Raw genomic sequence first — 23479 nt, forward strand, 5'->3', positions numbered from 1 at the left:
AACCATAAAAAGACTTTTACTTTTAAGGGGAGCTTTAATTTCCACAAAGATTTATTAATTAATTGGAGTGACCCCCATTTATGATTTCTCTATATATTGATTGTACAGAGAAGATTCCACTTTTTTTTCAACGACAAAATGAACTTTGTCTGGTTGGTCCACAAGTTGAACACCTACTACCTTTGTTACCAACTCATGCCAATTCACAAGACTGTTTCCCCTTAAAGCCCTCCTAAAAGAAACATTCAAAGGAGTTGAAGACATAATTTTGCTTACTGTGTCATGCTTCCTAATTACCAGATTGTAAAGTGCTGGGTAATAATTTTTGAGAATAGTGCTTCCTAGCCATTTGTCTTCCCAAAATCTGATTTGTTCCCCATTTTGAAGTTTAAATGTTCCGCAGTTAAGGAAATCACTTTTGGCATCCATTAACCCAGACCAGAAATATGAATCTCCTGGCTTTTTTTTTACATGTGCAAACGTTTTGGAGCCTAAATATTTCCTTTTAAGGATTTGTTGCCGGATTCTGTCTTCATTAATAAGCTTGAAAAGCCATTTACTTAAGAGACTTTTATTCTGAACTTCTAAATCTAAAATACCTAGACCCCCTTGATCTCTCGGTCTACACATAATATTCCATTTTGTCAATCTGTATTTTCTTTTGTTGCGCGTATCTGACTGAGAGGATTAAAGAAACAAATGGGATTTTACGATGGCATCAAGAACTAATTAACAAGGAGTCGCCGGACCAATGCAAGCTAATTGTTAACTAGGAAGCTACTTAACCGTAGTCGAAGTTTTAGACTGGCGAAAGATAAAGGACGCAGCAGCAACACAAGCCATGGGGATCGGGAAATTCCAAATATTACGGTGTATTGTCTGCTTTATTTGATCTGCTGCTGCAACCCGACGACCTAGAAGTGCGGTTCTGGAAGACTGTTAATTGTATCATGCTTAAAAACAGACTGTTGTGCTTGCACACGAGTGCATCTAGAACTCTGCTTCCAGTGTTGTTTTTTTTTTCCGAAAGAAACTCGTCCAGAGTCGTTCCTGCTGCTGACGTGGTAGAAAAACTCTTTGATCTTGGAGAGCCACAACTGACAATTTTTTTGCGAGAGGAGGTCGTGGTGCTTCCGTCAGAGTGTGCTCTGAACACGGCTATGTGCAGAACGGAGGTTGTGCCAGGATTTTTCTACACGACGGGGATTGCAAATGAAAGAGACCAGCACGCCTGCTCACTTTTTTGGGGTAAGAGTTTAGTCAATAGACTCGCGTTCCCATGGGCTGATTTTTCTCCGATCCTCTCATTTTGCATAGCATCGCGTTCCTACTTCCTACATAGGAGATATACTGTACATCAGCCGTACTTCGATATGTATGTTCTTTCCATAACCAAGAACATTGGCAAATGTTATAAGTCATACATGTAACTGGCAGTCAAATCATTATATAAGGCATAATAATTTTTTTCAAAACATTTTTTTTGCTAGAACAATTGAAAAATTGTTCCGTAATAAAAAATTATCCCGGAACAAATTTGACTGGATTTACACATGTGAGCCGGTTTAGGCCCAAAACACAAAATCTGAAGGGAGGGCTGCTCGGGGGTCGCATGGGTGACTCCAAGAGCGCCCAAAACATTTGCCTACTAGTTTCTTCTGTTTAGTCTTGTCCTTTTTAAGTAGTATACAATGTACAACAGTAAGTTCCGGACCAATAATTTCTTTAAAACCATGACATCCAGCACAAATTCAAAGGAATTAAATTGTTTCCTCTGAGATTCACGCGGCTGTGACTGTGATGCATCCAGCGTGAGTACCAGCAGATGTATAAGCATTTTGGAACGATCCACATCATAGATCCTTGAAAGAAAGACAATGATCACGTCACACACCGGTAGATTTTTTTTATTTTGCAAGTGGTAAGAAAGATGTTGGCTGTTGACTCGTCGTTGCGCAGTTTCAACCCTTCTCGTCTGTTGTAGGAATCAATTGACTATTGTAGCAGGCCTAATATCTAGAACGTTTTACAATTTGGGGCGAGTGAGAAAATGACGGCCTGTGCCTTGACCAGTCGACTGCTCCGTCTTTGGGCCAGCAAGCAGCAGTGCTTCAGTGAGCAGCAGAGAGACCGAGACTTTTCTATAGACACTTGCTTTCGACTCAGGAATAGGATTCCTTTGATGATAAATAGTTCCAAGTCAAGGAAAAAAATTGAACAATGCTCTACACCTATCATACAACTACAAGTACTGAATAATCAGGACTTCACTTAATATCGAAGTCTATTTGAAAATTAGTATTCCAAAAAAAATTGTACTAGAAATATAATTGAGCAAATCCAGAGAGAGAGAGAGAGAGAGAGAGAGAGGTTGATAGACTAGTATATAGCAAATCCATGCATAATAATAATCCATAATTCCATATACACTAAGCGCACGTGCAAGTGACAAAGAACTTTGGAGGAAGAAAAATGGCAAGAGAGTTCTTAGTTGCACACCTAGTGCAACGTGTAGATCGAATCAAATGGAAGTTTTGCTTATGTGCCGCCACTTCTTGTATAACCACTTGAAGTATAGTACGAGTACACGGGCACAACATGTGGTAGAAGCTATCTTGGGTTAGCGAAGCAGCGTATCACTTACGAGTACGCCAAAATGACCCAAGTGTGATACGCTTACACGGTGCTCCAAGCAGATTCGGTTTGGGACCGTCCACGATGAGCTATCTTTCGAGCGAAAATTCAAACCATACCATTCAAACTTGTGGCATCACATATCTATTCTCGTGTCCCTGCTTCTAGACCCCTAACCAAAAAAATCGATAAATTTTAAAGTACCTTAAACAAAAAGAGTCGTTGAACTATCAATGGTCAATCCTAACAAATCCTAAATGAAAGCTCCTCTTTGAGGGATCGGAATTCCTTTTGATTATCCGGTCGAATAGGAAGCTCACACACTCCACAGCCCTTGCTGTCTCACCACATATATAGGAGTATAAGTTAGCCACCACACACTTACAGGATCGGAGCTCACACGAGTGGCGCGCAGCTACCTCAAGCGAAACCCGGCCCCCTGTGCAATTGCGCGTCGTCGTCGTCTCACCAGCGCAAACGCGACGACGATGGTGTTCGGCGAGCGCGCCGCGGGCGGCCCGGGCGCCGACGCGGCGGGCACGATGCGGTTCGCGCGGCACGTGGTGCGCGGGCGGTGGTTCATGTTCTTCGCGTCCATCCTGATCATGGCAGCGGCCGGCGGCACCTACATCTTCGGCATCTACTCCAAGGCCGTCAAGACGTCGCTCGGGTACGACCAGCAGACGCTCAACACGCTGAGCTTCTTCAAGGACGTGGGCGCCAACGTCGGCATCCTCCCGGGCCTCATCAACGAGGTCACCCCGCCGTGGGTGGTGCTGGCCTGCGGCGCCGGCATGAACCTGGCTGGCTACCTCATGATCTACCTCGCCGTCTCGGGGCGCACGGCGCGGCCGCCCGTGTGGCTCATGTGCGTGTACATCGCCGTCGGCGCCAACTCGCAGTCGTTCGCCAACACCGGCGCGCTCGTCACCGCCGTCAAGAACTTCCCCGAGGACCGCGGCGTCGTGCTCGGCCTGCTCAAGGGCTTCGTCGGCCTCAGCGGCGCCATCTTCACCCAGATCTACCGCGCCGTCTACGGCACCGACAACGACGGCGCGGAGCTGGTGCTGCTCATGGCGTGGCTCCCCGCCGCCATCTCGCTGCTCTTCATCCCCACCATCCGCATCATGCCGCGGCCGATCGCCGCGGCCGGGCGGGCGAGCGGGGAGCGCAGGGCCTTCTTCCTCTTCCTCTACGCCTCCATCGTGCTCGCCGTCTACCTCCTCGTCATGAACGTGGTGGAGCTGGAGGTGACCCGCTTCCCCAAGCCGGCCTACTACGTCACGGTCGCCGTGCTCCTCCTCCTCATCTTCTTCCCGATCGTCATCGTGGTCAAGCAAGAGCTCAAGACCTACCTGCTTCAGCCGGCGCCGGCGCCAGCTGCAGCCATCGTGACGATCACCGTCGAGGACGAGAAGACACGCGAGGCGGCGCCTGCAGCTGATCAGGATCAGGCCGCCGCCGACAGAGACAGCTCGTCGCCTTCGTGCTTCCAGGACGTGTTCCGGCCGCCGGCGCGGGGCCAGGACTACACCATCCTGCAGGCCCTGTTCAGCGTGGACATGCTGGTCCTGTTCGTGGCCACCATCTGCGGCATCGGCGGCACGCTGACGGCGGTGGACAACATGGGCCAGATCGGGCAGTCGCTGGGCTACCCGCAGCGCTCCGTCACCACCTTCGTCTCCCTGGTGAGCATCTGGAACTACGCCGGCCGCGTGGTCTCCGGCTTCGCCTCCGAGTACGTCCTCGCCCGCTACAAAGTGCCCCGCCCGCTGGCGCTCACCGCCGTGCTCCTCCTCGCCTGCGTCGGCCACGCGCTCATCGCCTTTGGCGTGAGCCACGGGCTCTACGCGGCGTCCGTGATCCTGGGCTTCTGCTTCGGCGCGCAGTGGCCGCTGCTGTTCGCCATCATCTCCGAGGTGTTCGGGCTCAAGTACTACTCGACGCTCTACAACTTCGGCGCCGTGGCGAGCCCCGTGGGGTCCTACGTGCTCAACGTGCGGATCGCCGGCCGGATGTACGACCGGGAGGCGCTCCGGCAGGGCGGGCGCAGGGGGCGGGACCTCACCTGCGCCGGGGTGCGCTGCTTCAGGGAGTCGTTCCTCATCATCACCGGCGTCACGCTGCTGGGCGCGCTCGTGTCGCTGCTGCTGGCGTGGAGGACCAGGGAGTTTTACCGCGGGGACCTGTACGGCCGCTTCAGGGAGGTCGGCATGGCCGCTGCCGGAGGAGGAGAGGATAAGAAGGTCGCCGGCGGCGGTGTCAGTAGTGACACGGACGCCAAGCAGGACACTAGTAGCAGTAGCGAGAGCAGCAATGGCAACACCAAGGTTTGAAAGAATGAATTGCTAATGATCGAGGTGAAGAAAGATTAATTGCTCCTTGAGCAAATTAAATGTACCACCACAGAGTCCATTCTCCATTGGTGTACCGTGTCAGGTTCCATTGATCGATCTGTAGGGTGCGTGCATGTTTCAGCGAGCGCTGCGCATCGTGTTGGGCGGACTGCGCTACATTCTACTTGCATGTGCCGCGTGACGATCTCACGGTGACTTCGCGTGTGCCCGCGCAGCACGGACCGTCGGGCGCGGAAACGCGCCGTGCGCGTGTAGCCACTTCCGTCGCCGTCGCGCACGGCAGGGGCCGGCGGCGGTGCGTGGTAACGGGTAACCAACGGCGTGCGCGCCTCTGAGAGTTGAGAGACGTTTCGGCGCAACAAAACGCAGGGCATCATCCTTGGGCTCGGCCCATAAGCCTGCTAAAAACAGGCGGTTTTTTTATTTTGATATTTTTTATTTTTGTTTTTTACAAAAATATTTTTTCGTTTACGAAATTTACAAGAATATACCCCGGCCGCCCCGCTGCGGGGTGGCAGAGACTTTTATGCAAAAAATTTTGTGAAAATATTTGCGCACAGGTCCCTGGGGGCCGGTCGCCCCTTTATATAAATGAGGGGTGGGGGGACCAGCCAACCCTTTATATAAGGGTGGGAGAGCCGGTCGACCTACAGCCGGGCGGCCAGGGCCGGCCGCCCCGCTGCCGGGCGACCGGCCCCCAGGGACCTATATGCAAATATTTTCGTAAAAATTTTTGCACAAAAGCCCCTGCCGCCCCGCAGCGAGGCGGCCGGGGTATATTCCTGTAAATTTAACGAAAATATATTTTTGTAAAAAATGAAAATAAAAAGTATAAAAATAAAAAACCGCCTAAAAACAGAGGTCGAACCTGCTCGGCCCGCCTATTTTCGCCGGCGCTTGTGTACAGCCGAATTTTGAAACGAACGCAACAAAAGGCCCACTGTGCCTGTCTCCTTCGATCGCTTTGCCATAGGAAATTTTGTTGGCGATGGTCCCCTAAAAAAAATCTTGTTGGCGATGGCCGGGAAGCGGGAATGAGGAACTGCAGATCACGGTGCGCAAGGGAGTCTTCCGGCGCCGCAAATGCAAGGTCATCGGCACCAAGGCACGTACGGCAGCAACTCTCGACCGACCGTAGCCATCTCTCTGTTTTCAGGTCCGTGTTGCTGAAATTCGTTTTTCCTTCGTTTGTCCCACTCCACCCACGAGTGTTTGTCTTTGTGTCCGCAGGTACTCAGTGACCAAATGCGTGGTGAATCCGGATCTCTCATCTTGAAATTAATGGTGAGATGAATTATGGGTACGTAAGGGAATCATTTAACAGCTGGAGTGGAGAGGAATATCAAGTGAGATGAGTGAATAATTGAGATACACTATGTCTTGCGAACTGCCGGCCGACTGGCTAGGAGCGCTAGGTAGCGCCTCTTGGCTGCCGGCCGGGGTTTGATGCTTTTCAGCGGTCGGAGAAGTCGTGGTCGTTTTCTTTTAATGAAATACCCACCCGTCCCGACCGCCTTTTTTAGATACACTATATTTTTTCGCACAAACAGGGCCTATGTCTTTGTGTCCCGCTTTCTCCTGTCCTAGTTTCAACTTTCTGCCCACTCCTCTCATTGCCTATTTGCCTCGTAATTTCCTACCAATCCAATCATATCGGCCATCATTTCCCCCAGCCACAACCATGGCGGCGCAGGCCCCTTCTGAATCCAGCAAGAGCGACACCAAGTCCTGGGGTGATGATGATGAAACTCCACCCGGAAGCTACAGCGATCTCGTCTCCACGCTTCCTAGGCGAGGAGGGTGGGCGAAGCCGCTCGTCCTGTACCGGAATTACTGGCTGAACCCCGAGAGGCTCAAGCAATCATCCCCGTCAGAGAGCACTTCAAGCCTCGCCGCGACGACATCATCCTCGCCACCTACCCCAAGTGCGGAACCACCTGGCTGAAAGCGCTCGCCTTCACCGTCACGACCCGCGGCCGCAACGCGCTCGCCGCCGGCCACCCTCTGCTCACCGGCCGGCACCCTCAGGAGGTCGTGGTGCACCTTGCGGTGCCCACTCCGGCGGGAGACCTGGCTGGTATCGACAAGATGCCCTCCCCGCGGCTCCTCGCGACCCACCTGCCCTCTCCCTGCTCCCGCCGGCCGTGCCCGCCTCCGGCTGCCGCGTCGTGTACCTGTGCCGGCAGCCCAAGGACGTGTTCGTCTCGTGGTGGCACTTTGCGAACCAGATGCGCAAGGGGTCCTCTGCCTCTCCCATAAGATTTGACGATGCGCTGAGCATGTTCTGCGAGGGAATCTCGCCTTTCGGGCCCTTCTGGGAGCACCACCTCGAGTACTGGAAGGAGAGGTTGGCGAGGCCCGAGCAGGTCCTCTTCCTCAAGTACGAAGAGATCGCGTCAGACCCGGTGGAGGTTGTGAGGACGCTTGCCGGCTTCTTCGCCGTCCCGTTCACCCAAGAGGAAGAGAGGAGAGGTGTCCCTGAGGAGGTGGTGAGGCTGTGCAGCTTCGACATGCTCAGCGGCTTGGAGCACAACCAGGCTGGAGATGTTGCTCGTGGAGACAGCATAGTCATTGGCAAGTCGATGTTCTTCAGGAAAGGCAAGGTGGGGGACCGGGAGAACCACATGAGCAAAGAGATGGGTAACAAGTTAGATGATGTTATACAAGACAAGCTCAAGGGATCTGGTCTCGAATTTTGATCCATCCTTTTACTAGTATTTGGTTAAGTTGTGTGATGTTGTCTCGTCTGTCTAGACTTCATTTACACCTTTAGTCTTTGTGTATTGTGATAGGGCAGCAATTTTTATCTACGTTTTATCATGCATGTGTACCTGTGGCTCAGTCTGCAAGGGGTCCGGTTCGACCCTTCCGCGGACTCGCTCCGACCCTCAAATCAAGTGGTGGATAGGAGCGAATCGACTCTGAATGAAAGATGTGCGATTGGGTTTGTGACCCATCGACCCTGGGTTCGATCCGAACCTCTCGCTGTTCTGTCGACATCGAGCCCGCTAGAGCAATACAGCCGCTGCGCAGCAAATCAGCTCGCTTGCTCGAATTCTCGTTGGCCTTCCCAACGATCGGAGTTGTACGTGTCTCTAGCAGCAGGAATCATATGGGTGGTGGGCATCATGACGTCAAAAGCTTATTTGACGTGGCTAGGCAGCAGCTCACCAACGACGAGCAGCGGTGCAGCTCTGCAAGTGGGTCGCCCCCCGGCTACCCACGGGTTTGACGAGGCAGATGTACTTACGGGGCGGTTCGACCCCCGAACCTCCTTGGACATCGGAGGTGCGCTCCGAGCCGCACTGTTTGCAGGCTGACCTGTGGCTATGGTCTTTATGTATTTGGGTGTCACCAAATGAAATAAATTGAAATAATGCAGAATCAGCACGGATATGATGTTCTTTTATGATGCATATTTATCCAAGTGAGTACTACTCCCTCCGTTCCAAATTATAAGTCATTCCAAGAATCTTGGAGAGTTAAACCATCTCAAAGTTTGATCAAAATTATAGAGAAAAATATAAATATTTATGACATCAAATAGGTGCACTATGAAAATATAGCTAACAAAGAATCTAATGATACTTAATTTGTATCATAAATATTATTATCTTATCATATACATTTGGTCAAACTTAAAAAATTTTGACTCTCCAAAATTCTTGAAATGACTTATAATTTGGAACGGAGGGAGTAGCTATGAGGATTCCTCTGTTCGTGGATGCAGCAAATTGAAGTATATGCTGCCAAAATTATATGAGGATGCACAGCTAAATTTGATGATCCGAGACCTGAACAGAGTTTAGCATTCAAGACTACACCAAAATCTAACCATGCTCTTCAGAATGATATACCCATGGCATGCATATGTTGATTTGAGTAAACAACTGTTGATAGCTAATATTTAAGTAGGTCACTCATCGTCTTGATCTTGACTTGCCATTGTTTGTTGGATAAATTTCTACTGAAACAATAAGTTGGAAAAATAATTACTAGAGGTACAATGAGATTTAATCTTTCATTTTGAAAGAGCAACTAGGAGTGAAAGTATACGACTAATAGTTTCTCTTAAGGTTCTACAATGAAAAAAGGACCAGTCCCGTCGGTAATTCCTTAATTTGGATTTTTTAGATAATTTAGGTAATGTATCATAAATTAACAAACAAATAAATAAAATAGTTGATGATTCAAAAGGTGAGGTGTTCATATAATTGAAAGTAAAATGTCTAAATTAATTTCTTCAAGTATTGTCCAAGTCCGGATAATCCTCTAAACTATCTCTTTGGTGGCATACATTGAAATATTTTGAAGCACTAAAACAAGTATAAATCTTTCAAATGTAGTAATTAATAACATGAGTTATTTATACAAGTAAGAATTCCATTGGTGTTGAGAGCATAATTGGCATTCCATTTGCCGAAATTCCGCAGTTAAATGTTTCAGTTGAAATTGGTCACGGCCCTCACTGTTTGTAACCTACATCAAAATCACATTACACAGAGGAAGCTGATGGGTTCTTTGAACGTTGGATCCTGTCCACCTCTGTATGGTAGAGTTAGGGCCTGTTTGGGACTGCGACTGCGTCGCTTTTCCACGGAAAAAGCAAATTAAACCGGTCAAACGCTTTGCGTTTGACGCGCGTTGGCTGCCCGCTCGCGACAGCAAATCGCGGGAGTTGAACTGGGCGACCGAAAATCGCAAAAGCGACCTCCCAGCCGCGTTACTACCTCTGTTTTCAAATAATCGACACTATTGACTACACTGTTCTAACATATGATCGATATATTTGATATTGATACCACTTTATTAGTATTTATATTCATAATAAGGTTTATATATGTATTAAATAGTAAAATATACGTGCGGCACGCACGTATTTTAAAAAACCTTCAAAACTATTGGATCCATCACATCGGTCATTTTTTTCATTAAATAACACTATAATCATCTCTAAAAATCTTAGAAATGATCTTCTAAAAAAATCACTTGTTTGCAGCCTTGTAATATATTTTATCTTCTCTAAAGCTAATTGTTGGAATAATAAAAGTCAAAATTATTAAATATACAATTTGATAGGACATTTTATTGAAAGTGCTTTGAATCCCACCATCATTCGATGCAATTTGCTTTACACCTTCCCCAAAGATTGATTGGGGCCCAACGAATTTCTGTAGGTCTATCCTCCATCCTACCTCTCTCTCTCCTAGAGTTTTTAATTCCGATAGGAAAAAAATTGGACCCGTCAATAAAACAGAAATATCAGATTTTTTTTATCCTTGTTGTTTTAAATTTATTTTTAATAAAAAAATTTTAAAAAATCAATCTCGGCAGAATCGGACCCCACCATCTGCACACGCCATGGCCGCATCTTCCTCCTCGACGCGCTCGTTGGGCGGAACACCCTCGACGCAGCCCTCGTTGCTGAATCGACCCAGCTCTGCTCTGCTCGGCCTGTAGCTTCGTTCGGCCATCGCGATGCGCGCCGCGCATCGGCCATCCCGTTTTCCCCAACAAGCATCCTCTGCCACACGACCACTCTCCATCGACATACGTGCCACCCGAAGTTTCGCCAATGGCCGAAGGCCATCGCAGCACGCTCGACCACGCCATGCCCATACCGCGACCGAGAATGTATCCTTTCATCTCCTGACGCGGCAACATTCAAGAAGTTCAGCAGGTGCCGGTCGCGGCGATCTTTCTCCACAGGAGAGGAGCATGGCACAGCAAACACATGTGCTTTTCTTCGGTTTTTCTCTCCTCTTGATGAGGTTGTGCCGTTGCTGCTGCTAGAGAGGAAGCCGATGAAGCATCCGAGGATCAAGAACTTCTGAAACCTGCAAGCAAGAAGCAGCGTGCCAAGACAGAGACACAAACGGCACATGTGCCCAGGCTTCGGGGCAACAAACCACCAAAGCAAAGCCATAAGCTTGGTTGGTTGCAGGGCCCATCAAAGGTAGCCAGGAAACGCGAGCAAGCACGCAGCAGCCAAATCCACCTGCCCTCCTTCCTCTCATCTCTGGCCGCTCGCCCTCTCTTCTTCCTCCTCTGGTCGGGTGCAACCGAGCTCGAGCAAGCCATGCGCCGGTCAGATTCGCCTAACTCCGGCCGCCAAAATCAAATCGCCGCTATCCGCACCTCCACCACCTTCCTACCTCCGCTTCCCCCACTTTTCCCCCTTGAGCTGCGACCTCCATGGCCGGGAATCGAAGTTCCAGACCATCAGACCCGCTTGTGAACAGTACCTCCACCCCTCATTGTCGAGCTCCCACCTTTGGCCCTTCTCCATCCGACCTAGGTAAAAAAATCGGCTCCTCTAGACTCATTGATGCTCATGCTTCCATCATTCTTGCGTGTTGGCGTCGTTTCCACGCTCGTCGGGACCCGGCCGCCGACGAGCGGAGGGAGTTCCCCAAGCTAGCCCCAACGAGCAACAGGAGGAGCGGGGAGACGGCGGGAGGGTGGAAGGCAATCGCGGGCGGATGAGGGTTCGGTGCAGTAACTGCACATGCAGTTGTGCCGCTGACGTGTGGACCCATGCGCCGTGGGGCCCACGTGTCAGCGGCACAACTGCACGTGCAGTTACTGCACCGGATCTCCGTCGATCTCGGGCAGGTATAGCGGGCGGGTAGAAGGATGTCGCAGTGAAAAAAGTAATCGTTATTTGGCAGAAACACTCTATCGTGGGCTTTTGGGGTACCCACAGCCAGGTGGCGGAACGCACCCGCCTATTCCCTGAGGTGAGTACTCGGGGAAGTGCTAAGCGATTAGGCCGATCTAGCTCGGGGGCAAGAACACAAGAACTCCAAAGATTTAGAGTGGTTCGGGCCGCCGGAGCGTAATACCCTACATCCACTGTGTGGTGTATTGCTCTTAGTATGAATGAGTCTATCCTCTGCCCCGCCCGGGCTTCTTTCGGGCATCCCCTTTTCTAACGGGCATTTCCCTTTTATAGAGCAAGGGAGGACGCGTACACAGGCGTTGGACCCTGACAGGTGGGCCCAACAAAGATGTATACTATACTGGAAAAATACTAATGGAGCTACAGTGATAGAGAATCTCTTCCCGGATACGCTTCCTCGTCCTGTAGACTCTCTGATCGAGGGGGGCCTTTATTTGTCCCATCGGCGAGGCGCCCGTTGGGCAATGTAGCTTGCGGCGTAGTCTGCCGAGGCTACCGTGTAGGCGTCATAATGGGCGAAAACCGAGCCGTCGTGTCCAACTGGCATCGTAGACTGTCATACAAGGCGTGGGCGGCGCCAGCGACTGCACTGTGCGCCTTGGTAGCGCGCGGTCAACAGTAAAGCCTGGCAAAAGTCACCTCGGGCTCTACAGCAGAGCGCATCTTCGTCTACCGCATTGAATGCGGTTGGTGGGTGAGCCTTCCCGGGGAAGTGTCACGGCCGCGCGCGCGTGCCGCCACCTTCAGACACGTGGCGGCTCCGGACCCCCCGGGTGGGGTGTCTGTTTTCTCCCCGCTGAGGGGTCCGGATAGTATGTGGGGGTCCGGGACCCCGCGGGGGGTCCGAGGCCTGCGTCCGTTTTGCCCTGAGCGCTTTCTTCTCCGGGACACGTGGCGACACCGGACCTGCCCCAAGCGGGAAGCGGGTTCGGTGCGTTGGTCAGGTGAGATGGAGCCGGAGCCCAGGGTCCGGCTGCTCAGCTCTTTAGGGCGTAGTTACTGATAACTACACGAGTCTTGACATGGCAAGAGGGGGTACCCCAGTCCTGAGGTACCGACACACTCCCTGACCCTCTGTTTTTATGGGTCTCTACCTCCTTCCACCTTCCTCGATCTCGACACGGTCCAGCGTGAGGGATACAGTGGACCTAATTTAGAAGAGAATTTTTTTAATTGTTTTCGATTTTTATAGTATAATAAAAAACTAGATGTATAGCCCGCGTATTTGCGCGGCTAGTATTGAAAATTCAAAAATTTGCATGTCATTATATCCTTACTTAAAGGTTATACTATTTTGTTTACCATACATCATCCTGTTCATTATCGTAAATTATATCTTATTGTTGATTAAAAAATTCAACTATGATCTACCCATAATAACAATTTGATTGGTTGAGCTTTAATAATATTATGTAGATAATTATTCTTATTTTCATTTTATTTTGATTGATTGTTGGTAGCTTTAGTTTTTATTAATAGTATATATTTGTAACTGATACATAGCTAAATGGTATTTTATATTTAATTTGTCATAATGGCGTTGGTGGGTGATTTTTAATTAGGCACAGAGATATTTTAAGCTAATTTTATCATAATGGCAGTGGTGGGTAATTTTTATTTTTCTCCGATTAACGTGGAAAATTCTAGACCTTAAGAGCGAACGTGGAGGCTCTGTTTGTTGGTCAAATAATAAAATAATAGATATATATAGATATAGATAGATAGAGATAAATAACAACCCCCGGTTAAATTTGGAATCGCAATATTAAAAGTAGCAAATATTGAAAAATAGAGGTCGCATAAAGGCTATTTATTTATTTTTGATTGCTAAAGGCTACTTCCTCCATCCAAAAAAAATGTAAATCTCGTTTCTCGAGGAGTCAAATAATTTAAATTTGACCAAATTTATATAAAATAGTATTAATATTTGTGTTACAATATAAGTATCTTAGATTAATCGTGTAATATATTTCTATATTACATCTATTGGGAAATACAAATGTTAGTAGTTTTTTTATAAATTTGATCAAAATTAGAGTTGTTTGACTCCTCGGAAAACGAGATTTGAGTATTTATTAAACCAGTAAACCACCGAACCAGTTATCTATTTGGCACATAAGACCGACCTTTCTCTGTCAAGGCCCAATAGGCGCGAACCAAGTTCACGGCCCACCGTGCGCGCAGGCGCAGCAAGGTTACTGCTACTTTGATCAATAATTAGATGTATTAAATAAAAATAATTTGCAAAACTAACTCCACATCACTGTACTAATTCGCGAGACGAATATAATAAAATATGTGAACGCACGATTAGAGGTTGGTTACTGTAGCATCACTGTAGCCAATCATCGATTAATTACCGTCATTAGATTCGTCGCGAAAAATTACACTTACCTATAAAAAAATTTTACAAATAAATTTCATTTAGTGCTTCATGCAAGTAAATTTTTTTAGTTGCGCTAGTGTCATCCAAACGGAGCCTAAGCCTTCCGACTCTGTCGCTGTCCGGTCCGGCGCACCCCTATTCCCTTATTTCCCCTCGCAACCACCTCTCTGCTACCCAAACCCTAATCTCCCCTCTCCACCCCCACCCCCACATCGAACCCATCGGAGCGTTCGGCGGCGATGGACGGGAAGGAGGAGGGCCGGATCTTCGTGGGCGGCTTGTCGTGGCAGACGGACGAGCGCAAGCTCCAAGAAGCCTTTGACCGCTTCGGCAAGGTCGTCGACGCGCAGGTACCCGTAGTCCCCCGCCCGTATCTGTTGGCGCCTCATGCCCCGGCAAGTTTTGCTGGATCTGTTAGTTTGGTGTAGTCCGCGGCGCGATTTCGGGCGGTTTTATGCTTCGACGAAGGGCCGGTGCGTGTGGTGGTGCAGGGTGGAAAGGTGGATCTGTGGATTGCTCTTGTGTGTGGTCCAACGGGAATCTGCTTTGCGTATGAAGTATGTTTGTGTTTTCTAGTTTTTATGCTTCTCGCGCAAATAGGTGAAAGAATAATAAATTTCTTTAGTTAGAGATAACCAAATCCTTTGGCTTCCAGAACCAAATTAAAATGATGACTATCGGGCCTTCGTGCTATGACGGGCTAACGATTTCAGTGTCATATACGCCACAATAGGAATGCAGATACATGCATTTTAACTTCTCGAAGGATCCTTCGTTATTTTTCAATGTTGAATGCTTTCTCTTAGTAATTTAACTCACTGCTCTTGTTTTGTCTATCTTTCTTTGCATCTGGGGTCTGTTCTCCCTTCTTTGATTGCCGAGGCTGAATGAGCTGGCAGATATTCAGAGCTGGATTGCACAGTGATACATGTTGCTTTCCCAAGCTGAAATGTGATGATGTTCGTTACAGTTAGATGTCTGAAATGAGCACTTCTATCCCTGTTGACTAAGGGGGAACGGCCATTGGTCCTACTTTTGCTAGTCTTCTGCTATTCCTTAGTTCAGTTTGGTGGTCTAATGAAAAATGGGACAGTACTGCCAATTAATTGAAACAATTGGATGAGCATACCTGCCCTACCCTGGTTCTTTAGTTTGTTGTCTGCAGTCCTTGTGATTTTTGAAATTCTACTCCTCCAGCACAAGAGCTGTGCACACCTGTGGAGAACAAGCAGCAGCATGTCCAGGCCACAGGAGTGGCCCATTGCTCTACTATGAAAAGATTAAAACAAATTACAGCTGTATCGGGTTGAACCGAGTTGATTGGCTGATAAGAAGCTACAGAAATCATTGATTTGTTATAAGTGGATGGTTGTGCTTGTGCCCTATGGCCATGTTTTCAGTTGGGTTCATTGGTATGCTTGCAGACAGAGATCATGACCACAGTTGACTTGTTTTGTAATCTATATGTCCTGACCGCATAGTTCTTTACATCTTGTTACCTTTCTCAGCATTATGTGAACTAGCGACAAGCTTGATCTTTCCCCGTCCAATATTTTGTTAGAAGTAGATAAAGTATTTCTGCTATGATTTACAGCTGCAAGTCTTTATGGACATGCTTAGTTCATTGCATAGTTAAAAGTTCCAGCAAAATTTGGTTTGTTAAAAGCTCCAGCAAAATTTGGTTTTCTATTATTTATTTATTTATTAAAACTCAAGCATCTCCTTTCTTAAGGACACTTCGCTCCAATGTTCCTTCTTGTGTAATCCATTTTTTTATTAATACTATTGCTGCTTGCCTGCGTGACTCGGCAAATGCTTCCATTGATGGAAGTAAAAATTTGTTGAAAGTCCTGATTTGCATATCGGTGCATTGGACAGTATTCAGCGATCATGTATGGATATTTGAAAGACTACTGCTGGAGCAGAAAATTGATGCTAGCCTCACCAGTGCGGACCTTTGATTCATTGCCTCTGTGTGATACTACTTTCAGCCACCTCCATGCGTTGTATTGCAGTATTGGGAAGAAAACAGTTTATTTTACATACCAGCTAGCCAGCAGCTCAGAGTGTCACTGTTGTTTTCGTGGAAATGGAAGTTCCTTGCCTCTCTAGGTTTTCAGCATTGGTTTAGATGACCTGGTATGTAAACTAGAAGTATATATGGCTATGGCATATCTGCTAGATTTCTTGACACCAGAATGCTGAAATTATTGAGAGAAGTTAGTTCATGTGGCTAGCTGTAAAATCAGTGCCTGGTTGGAAATAGTTCACTTTGCCAGAACATGGTGCCAAGAGACTATGACTTTGCTCCTTGTCCTGGTAATGATCCTTGCTGTTTTGGGAATAGACTTTTTGATCAAGATAGTTACAGCTAGATGCATTTGTGTCAGGATTACAATTGTTCTTGAATCACAGAGATCCAGGAATAACCTAATCTCAGTGCTCTCTCTCCCAAGGTAATGTCTTAAAAGTTGTCCATCAACTATCTCTAAATTTACCCAGAAATGATTCTGGTTAGTGAAATCTATTTCACATTGTACTAATGTTAGTGTGCTATGTTTTAATGGTTCCTCTGTATAACTACGCTTTAAGGTAGCAGTCTCATAAGTGACAATCTTTTTTGAGCAATGTGTGCTTCTGTTTCGAATAAAGTTAGGAAGATACAATGCTGTTATGTAACATTATTAGTAAGATTATGTTAAAATGTTCGAGCAACATTTTTGTACCAAATGGAGAATTATTTTATGTAAATTAAATTATTTGTTGCCCTTGGGTTCATTTCAAAATTCAAGCACTTACTATGGATGGTTCAATGCTTGTGTATGTGCTGTATGTTGTTGAAACAATTGTTTCCAGGTCATTTGTTACTGACATCTATATTCTTTTCACTTGTTTTAGTATCTTTTTATATTCTCCACATTCCTTACATACTAATGAGTGTTTTTACTTGTAGATCATGCTGGAGAGACACACTAACCGCCACAGGGGCTTTGGCTTTGTGACATTCGAAGATCGGCGGGCAGTTGACAGCGCTATCAAAGAGATGCATGGCGCAGATTTAGATGGTCGGACCATTTCAGTGAACAAGGCTGAGCCTAAGATGAACACAGATGACACAAGATATGACAATGGTGGTGGACGAGGGGAGTATCGTGGTGGTAGAGGTGATGGTCCACCCCCTGGTAATTGCTTCGAGTGTGGTCGTCCTGGACATTGGGTTCGTGATTGCCCTAGTGCTGGTGGTGGTCGTTCTGGCAGATTCTCGTCTAAGTTTGGTGGTAGCAGTGGTGGTGGCAGGGGAGACCGTTTCTCTGGGTCAGATAGGTTTGGTGATCGCTACGTGGATGATCGTTATGATGGTGGTCGTTATGGGTACCGTGATCAAGTTGACACAAGAGACAGGTATGCTGGGGGCCGTGATCGTTATGCCAATGATCGCTACCCCTCTGGTGGTGATCACTTTGGTGCAGACAGGTATGGAGGTGGTCCAGATCGTTATGCACCAAGTGGTTATGGTAGGGAGCGAGAAAGAAGCTATGAGAGGGATGGAGTTCGTGGCGGCGGCGGTGGTGGCGGCTATGATAGGAGTGGCCCAAGGGGTGGTGGAAGCTATGATAGGGATGGCCCAAGGGGTGGCATGGGTGGCGGCTATGACAGGGATGGTCCACGTGGTGGTGTCGCTGATCGTTACGGCGGTGGAGGACCTGCACGCTATAATGGAGGAAGTTACAGGGAGAGGCCTGGGCCTTATGATCGTCCCAGCAGGGGAGGAGGACGTTTTGATGATCGCTACTGATGAACCGATTGCAGACTCAAGCTATTGATGTTGCAGTTAATGTTTGCAGTTTCGTTTACCTGAATGCTTAATGTACCCCTTGGCACTTTTATGTCTAATTCTGTACTTCAACCAGTACTGGCTGATGTTGCCTTCTTTGATAAGTTTATCTGGCAGACTGTTTTTGCTTGTTGAGATCATAAATCTTGCCCTGAGCTGTTACCTTGTGTGTCAGTTGTGCATGTGGTGCATCCTGCAGTTCAAGGGAGTTGAGGTTCTCAGTGATTGTTTTCATTGCTGACCTGAGTATCTGGTATGGAAGGATTATATTTTCAGAGATTGCTTGGCACTGTTGGTCTGAACAGCCGGTTTGCATGGATTGTATGTTAAGTGATGCTTACTTGTCACTGTTGTTCATACATGGTTGTTTGCAAGGATATATTTGCAGTGGTCTCTTGTCATTGTTAGTCTGAAACTCTGAATATCTGCAATGCAAGGATTACTGAACACCTGTCAACAGGAGTCTCTTGTCATTGTTGGTCAGAATATATGCAAGGTTTATAAACGGGACGGTTGTCAAGTATCCCTACGGTGGAAATAGCTGAAAGCAATGCAAAGTGCCAAAGTTTGCTGTTACTTTTGTTATCAGTTCTGAAAACCGCTGTCTAGAAAAGCACCGAGCCAGGCCATGTTGAGTGGGTATCTTCTATTTGCACAGGTAGAGCGGTGTTCTGTGATGTCTCTGTATAGCAAACCAATAGGTAGCGTCGTTCCTTTGTTTCGTTTTCATGTCATGGTCTGCCCGTGATGGCTTTTGTACATAACCTTAATATCTGTAAAATATCAATCCGAAGATCTTGTAAATCTGAGCAAATGCATTGCTCGAGTCCGGCGATTATTTTCAGTTTCGTCTTAGCACGGGAAAGTATGGAGTGACACCAACGGCAGACCTCAAGCACAGATAAAACATGGGAAAAGCGAGCGAGAGAAAAATTTCAATTCGGAAGACCGCGGTCCAATCGTAGCCGCTGCCGCCTGTCGCCGTCTCCGCATCTCTACCGTCCAGCGTGACTTATCCAAAAGCTGCCCGTCTCTATCCTCCTCCGTCCTTGTAATTGGACTCGTCAAGAAAAATCACAATCTTTGGTTCCGTAATATACTTCAGTCCACCTCTTCAATTATATTAGTAACATGTTGTAATCTATATGAACGGCCCCGGTAACGCCAAATTTAATGGCCGTCGTTCTCAAGTGACACTTCTTTTACGTTGATCGAAGAGCTGCTAATATGGACGGTGATTGATGAGGGATATTGACATTACCTCTTTATGCTAATATATATATGAGGGATAATCTAACTTGTATACCGCGTTTCTACACAACCGGTGGAAGTGCTATTTCTGGTAAGTATATTAAGATGAATGTATAGCGGTAAATGTCATTACAGTTTTGCAACTGGGTTTTATCCGCTAACTGAAACAAATTTAGACGAGCATGCCTGTTTTGCTTCCAAGCAAAGCCCGGTCCAGCCACATCAACCCTACCATTCTACCAAGCGCCACTCTGTCCCATTTATCCGGCCGTGGAAATGAAAAACCGACCAAATAACCCCAAAATACAAAAGAAACGCCTTCCATAAATACAAAACAAAAAACGCCCGAAAAATAAATCCAAAAATCCCCATTCCTCCTCCTCAGCCTTCCCCTTCCTTCCTCCCTCATTGATCCCCCTTCCCCTGTCCTCTCGTCTCCCAAATCGCCAGCGAGCCATGCCGCCTCCTCCCCCCCTCACCTCGCCGCACCTGACCGGCTGACCCCACCTGGGACCCACCGCCTTCGCCTCGCCACCAAATCCCCAAATCCCCGAGGGAAGAGGAGGGGATTCGTTGGCTGATCGATCGCCGATCCGCCGCCGTCGGCCTCCCAATCCGCCGCTGCCGCCATGTTCAACAAGATCATCAAGCGGGGGAACCGCAAGAGCGCGCGCGGGGACAGCGCGGAGCCAGGGGCACGCCCCGCCGCGCCCTCGTCGTCCTCCGGGGGCGGCGGCGGCGGCGCGGGGGGAGCCGCACCCGTCACCGTTAACCACGCCTCCCGGGCCTCCGCCGCGACGCCGTCCTCGCCGACCTCGCCGCACGTGGCGCCGTCCGCGCTCGCGACCAACCCCGCGGCTGGGGCTGCATCGCCGCCGCTCCTCGAGCCGCTCCCGCTCCTCCGCGATGTCGCCGCCGCCGACCGCCCGGGGCTTCTCCTCCGCAAGCTCCGCCTCGTCGCCGCTATCTTCGACCTCTCGGACTCGCTCAAGCACCCGCGGGAGAAGGAGGCCAAGCGCCAGGCGCTCCTCGAGCTCGTCGATTACGTGCAGGCCCCTGCGCAGGCCGCGGGCGCCAACGCGCCCGCGCGCCTCCCCGACCACGTCCAGGAGGCGCTCGTCGCCGCCATCTCCGCCAACATCTTCCGCCCACTGCCGCCCGCACTGCACGAGTCCGCTGCAGCGATCGACCCCGGTGCTACGCCGGATGACGAGGAGGAGCCCTACCTCGATCCCGCCTGGCCGCACCTCCAGCTCGTCTATGAACTACTGCTCCGGTATGTTGTGTCTCCCGACACCGACACCAAGGTTGCCAAGCGGTACGTGGACCATGCCTTCGTGCTCCGCCTCCTCGACCTCTTTGACTCTGAGGATCCCCGTGAGCGTGAGTACCTCAAGACTGTGCTCCACCGCATCTATGGCAAGTTCATGGTACACCGCCCATTCATCCGCAAGGCCATCAACAATGTGTTCTACCGGTTCATCTTTGAGACGCAGCGCCACAATGGCATAGGGGAGCTCCTTGAGATCCTTGGAAGCATCATTAATGGCTTTGCCTTGCCAATGAAGGAGGAGCACAAGCTGTTCCTTGCCCGTGCTCTCATCCCCCTGCACAAGCCCAAGTCTGTGGCGATCTACCATCAGCAGCTATCCTATTGTATTGTTCAGTTCGTTGAGAAGGACTACAAATTAGCAGATACTGTGATCAGGGGACTGCTCAAATACTGGCCAGTCACAAATTGCCAGAAGGAGGTGTTGTTTCTGGGAGAGCTAGAAGAAGTGCTTGAGGCGACACAGCCTGCAGAGTTCCAGCGTTGCATGGTGCCACTGTTTAAGCAGATTGGCCGGTGCCTTAACAGTTCTCATTTCCAGGTACTGCTTTAATTTATTTGCTGGGTTCTGGTTCAGTATATTTTCATCAGCATGCTTGTATACATTAGCGATGGCATTTAGTCAAATGTACTAGTACTCTGCGGGTATTGAATACTGGATTGTGATGCTTGCTGGATACTAATTTACGACGGTTTCTATTCAGCTTGATCATTATGCAAGTATAATTCACTGTTTTCTTGAATAGTTCGTTAATGCCTCTTCATAGTGCAATACTGAGTGTTAGTTGATAAAGTGCTCTGAGTCATTCTAAACTCATGAAGTTTGGAGTTGGTTTCTAGCTAAACACTTACATTTTAGCAACTGTGGCGCAGTAATTTCTTTTTTCATTATAGTGGTTGATTATTGATTATACTATTGGAGACTAGATACATTATACGTTTTGGTTGTATATACCCAAGCTATATTGTTTGCACAAATGATTGAGATTCTGTTTCTTGGTTCTACACTCAAACCATCATACCTTATTGCAATATTGTGGCCTTGTGGGCACCAATACCAGGACCTAATGGAACAATTTGCTTAATGGTCCGTTCTCTGCTTAGTTTCATCTCATCATGTATCTCTGCGCCATGTCTCAATGATGGCTCTTCCACTCAATGATTTCTTTCTTGGTCTTCACCTATGAAAAGATTTTGTTTCCTACTCGTTTTATCTTTTTTTTTGTGTGGATATGTTGACCCTGCTAGGTATATTCTGCAATAAAGAAATAAAAAAAAACAGCTACCCTTGCCGAACAAAATCTGCTCCCTATTGTTAGCTCTGACAAGCATTTCACTATATTAAGCTGCTAGCTCCTGCTACTGTGATACATGACCTCTCCATGTTTGATTCTTTTGCTTGATTATTGATTTTCCTTTGTCAGGTTGCTGAGCGTGCATTGTTCTTGTGGAACAATGATCACATTGTAAGCTTGATAGCCCAAAATCGTGGTGCTATATTTCCAATCATATTTGAAGCACTTGAGAGGAATATACAGAGCCACTGGAATCTAGCCGTTCATGGTCTCACTGCAAATGTGCGCAAGATGTTTTTGGATATGGACAGTGAGCTATTTGAAGAGTGCCAACAGCAGTACATGGAAAAACAAGCAAAAGCTAAAGAGATCCGAGAGCAACGAGAATCTGCATGGAGACAATTGGAAGCTGTGGCTGCCAAGGCTGCTGGAGATGACATGGTTTTGGTCAACTAGGTAATATAACCTTCCTGCTTCATTTATTTGTTAGTGCTTGTGTTCGTAAGTTGTTTTTAATCTTGTAACCTAAAACTGTATTACTATGTTTATGTTCTCTTCTTGATGTTCTCCCTTTGTTTTAGCATTTCTATGAGATGTGTTGCCACTTTTTGTACTGCTTACCTTTTGTTTTGACTTGGTCTTGGCAGTTGACAAAAAGATGGAATATATCTGTATTGAACTTTCAGTTTATTATGGGCATTTATTTTTTTTAGTAATTTGTGTCAGCATCCATAACACCACAAGTATGCAAACATCGTTTGAAAGCATGTTTATGCTTCCTCAGATAACTGCTCACTTACCCCATGAGCATCCATATGCACCTGTTGAGATGACAAGTTATCAGTGCCAGTTGCTGTGCGCTCATATCAACATTGATGACTTGGGATTTTTACAAGCTTCAAGGAAAAAATGTCAGGCTGAGTTCAAACACAGTGGTGGTAGTGAAGGCCAATTCTTGCAGTTTCTTTGCCTAGTGAGGTCCTGCCATGATTCTGAGTCCGTCCTTTGTTCAGCCCCTCCTTTTCTGTTCCATTAATTTATGAATAATCAGACCCTTGTATTAATCCTTCATTGTTTGCCCTAGTTCCGTACCCACAATTGGGATAATTCAAGTAGAAAAAATTACTGAGCTAGATGTAAGTTTTTCTTTCTTTCTTTTTCCCTTTTTACCTGTTGTCTTTTTGGAGTTATTCAGTTCATGTTGTTGTATGGAAGTTACAGCACACATGGAGATAAAAGCTCTTTTAACTTAGTGTGTGTCGTGATAGCAAAATGGCTCGTATGTAGGAACTGCTTTGATGTTCTGTTGCTGAGGTTGTTTCATGCCTTCCGCTGGATTAAGTTTTGGATGCATGCTAATTCGTGGGGAACCTCAAAAGTTTAGGGTGTTTGGTGCTATATATAGACCTTTGTGTAGTCTGGATGTCACTCGTTTAATCAGTTCATCTCCAGTTCCTTCTTATGCCCGCTTCATTTATTTTTTGATGATCCAGATATTTTGCAGCTCCTGACCAATGACCAGAGCATGCCATCTTGGTCAGGCGTTCTTGGGTTGAAAGAAAGCATGTCGGCACTCGGCAGGGAAATATCGGAGCGCTTGTTCCCATCGCGTTCACGTGCATGGTACTGACACCTAAAAAAAAAAAAGGAGCGGCCGTGCTCGTGCACTCATACCGTTTTGTATTGAAGGTCGGCGAGATTTTCTACTG

General features: G+C 47.6%; 3 protein-coding genes and 1 pseudogene across 7 annotated transcripts; all 4 read left to right on the forward strand.

Moving 5' to 3' along the window:
• The first annotated feature begins 3004 nt into the window (after positions 1-3004).
• On the forward strand, positions 3005-5083 carry LOC120648330 (protein NUCLEAR FUSION DEFECTIVE 4-like). Its single transcript, XM_039925068.1, has one exon. It carries the CDS (start codon positions 3123-3125, stop codon positions 4968-4970), a length of 1848 nt encoding a protein of 615 aa, XP_039781002.1. The 5' UTR covers positions 3005-3122; the 3' UTR covers positions 4971-5083.
• A 1478-nt stretch (positions 5084-6561) lies between these two features.
• LOC120648331 lies at positions 6562-7825 on the forward strand (annotated as a pseudogene).
• A 6348-nt stretch (positions 7826-14173) lies between these two features.
• On the forward strand, positions 14174-18708 carry LOC120648332 (glycine-rich RNA-binding protein RZ1C-like). Of its 5 annotated transcripts, XM_039925071.1 has the most exons (4): positions 14174-14409; positions 17013-17434; positions 17474-17661; positions 17695-18708. In XM_039925071.1, the coding sequence occupies exons 1-4, from the start codon at positions 14299-14301 to the stop codon at positions 17853-17855; spliced, it is 882 nt and encodes a 293-aa protein (XP_039781005.1). In that variant the 5' UTR covers positions 14174-14298; the 3' UTR covers positions 17856-18708. The 5 variants fall into 5 exon arrangements, with proteins under 5 accessions (XP_039781005.1, XP_039781004.1, XP_039781003.1 ...); XM_039925070.1 differs by having other exon boundaries at positions 14176-14409; positions 17013-17661; XM_039925072.1 differs by lacking the exon at positions 14174-14409 and adding exons at positions 16171-16378; positions 16450-16515 and having other exon boundaries at positions 17013-18708.
• An 800-nt stretch (positions 18709-19508) lies between these two features.
• Positions 19509-23027, forward strand: LOC120648333 (serine/threonine protein phosphatase 2A 57 kDa regulatory subunit B' alpha isoform-like). The gene is made up of 3 exons (XM_039925075.1): positions 19509-21016; positions 21900-22226; positions 22555-23027. The coding sequence occupies exons 1-2, from the start codon at positions 19775-19777 to the stop codon at positions 22224-22226; spliced, it is 1569 nt and encodes a 522-aa protein (XP_039781009.1). The 5' UTR covers positions 19509-19774; the 3' UTR covers positions 22555-23027.
• Positions 23028-23479: the final 452 nt, after the last annotated feature.

Source organism: Panicum virgatum, chromosome 9K (assembly GCF_016808335.1).
Source record: "Panicum virgatum strain AP13 chromosome 9K, P.virgatum_v5, whole genome shotgun sequence".
Classification (NCBI taxonomy): domain Eukaryota; kingdom Viridiplantae; phylum Streptophyta; class Magnoliopsida; order Poales; family Poaceae; genus Panicum; species Panicum virgatum.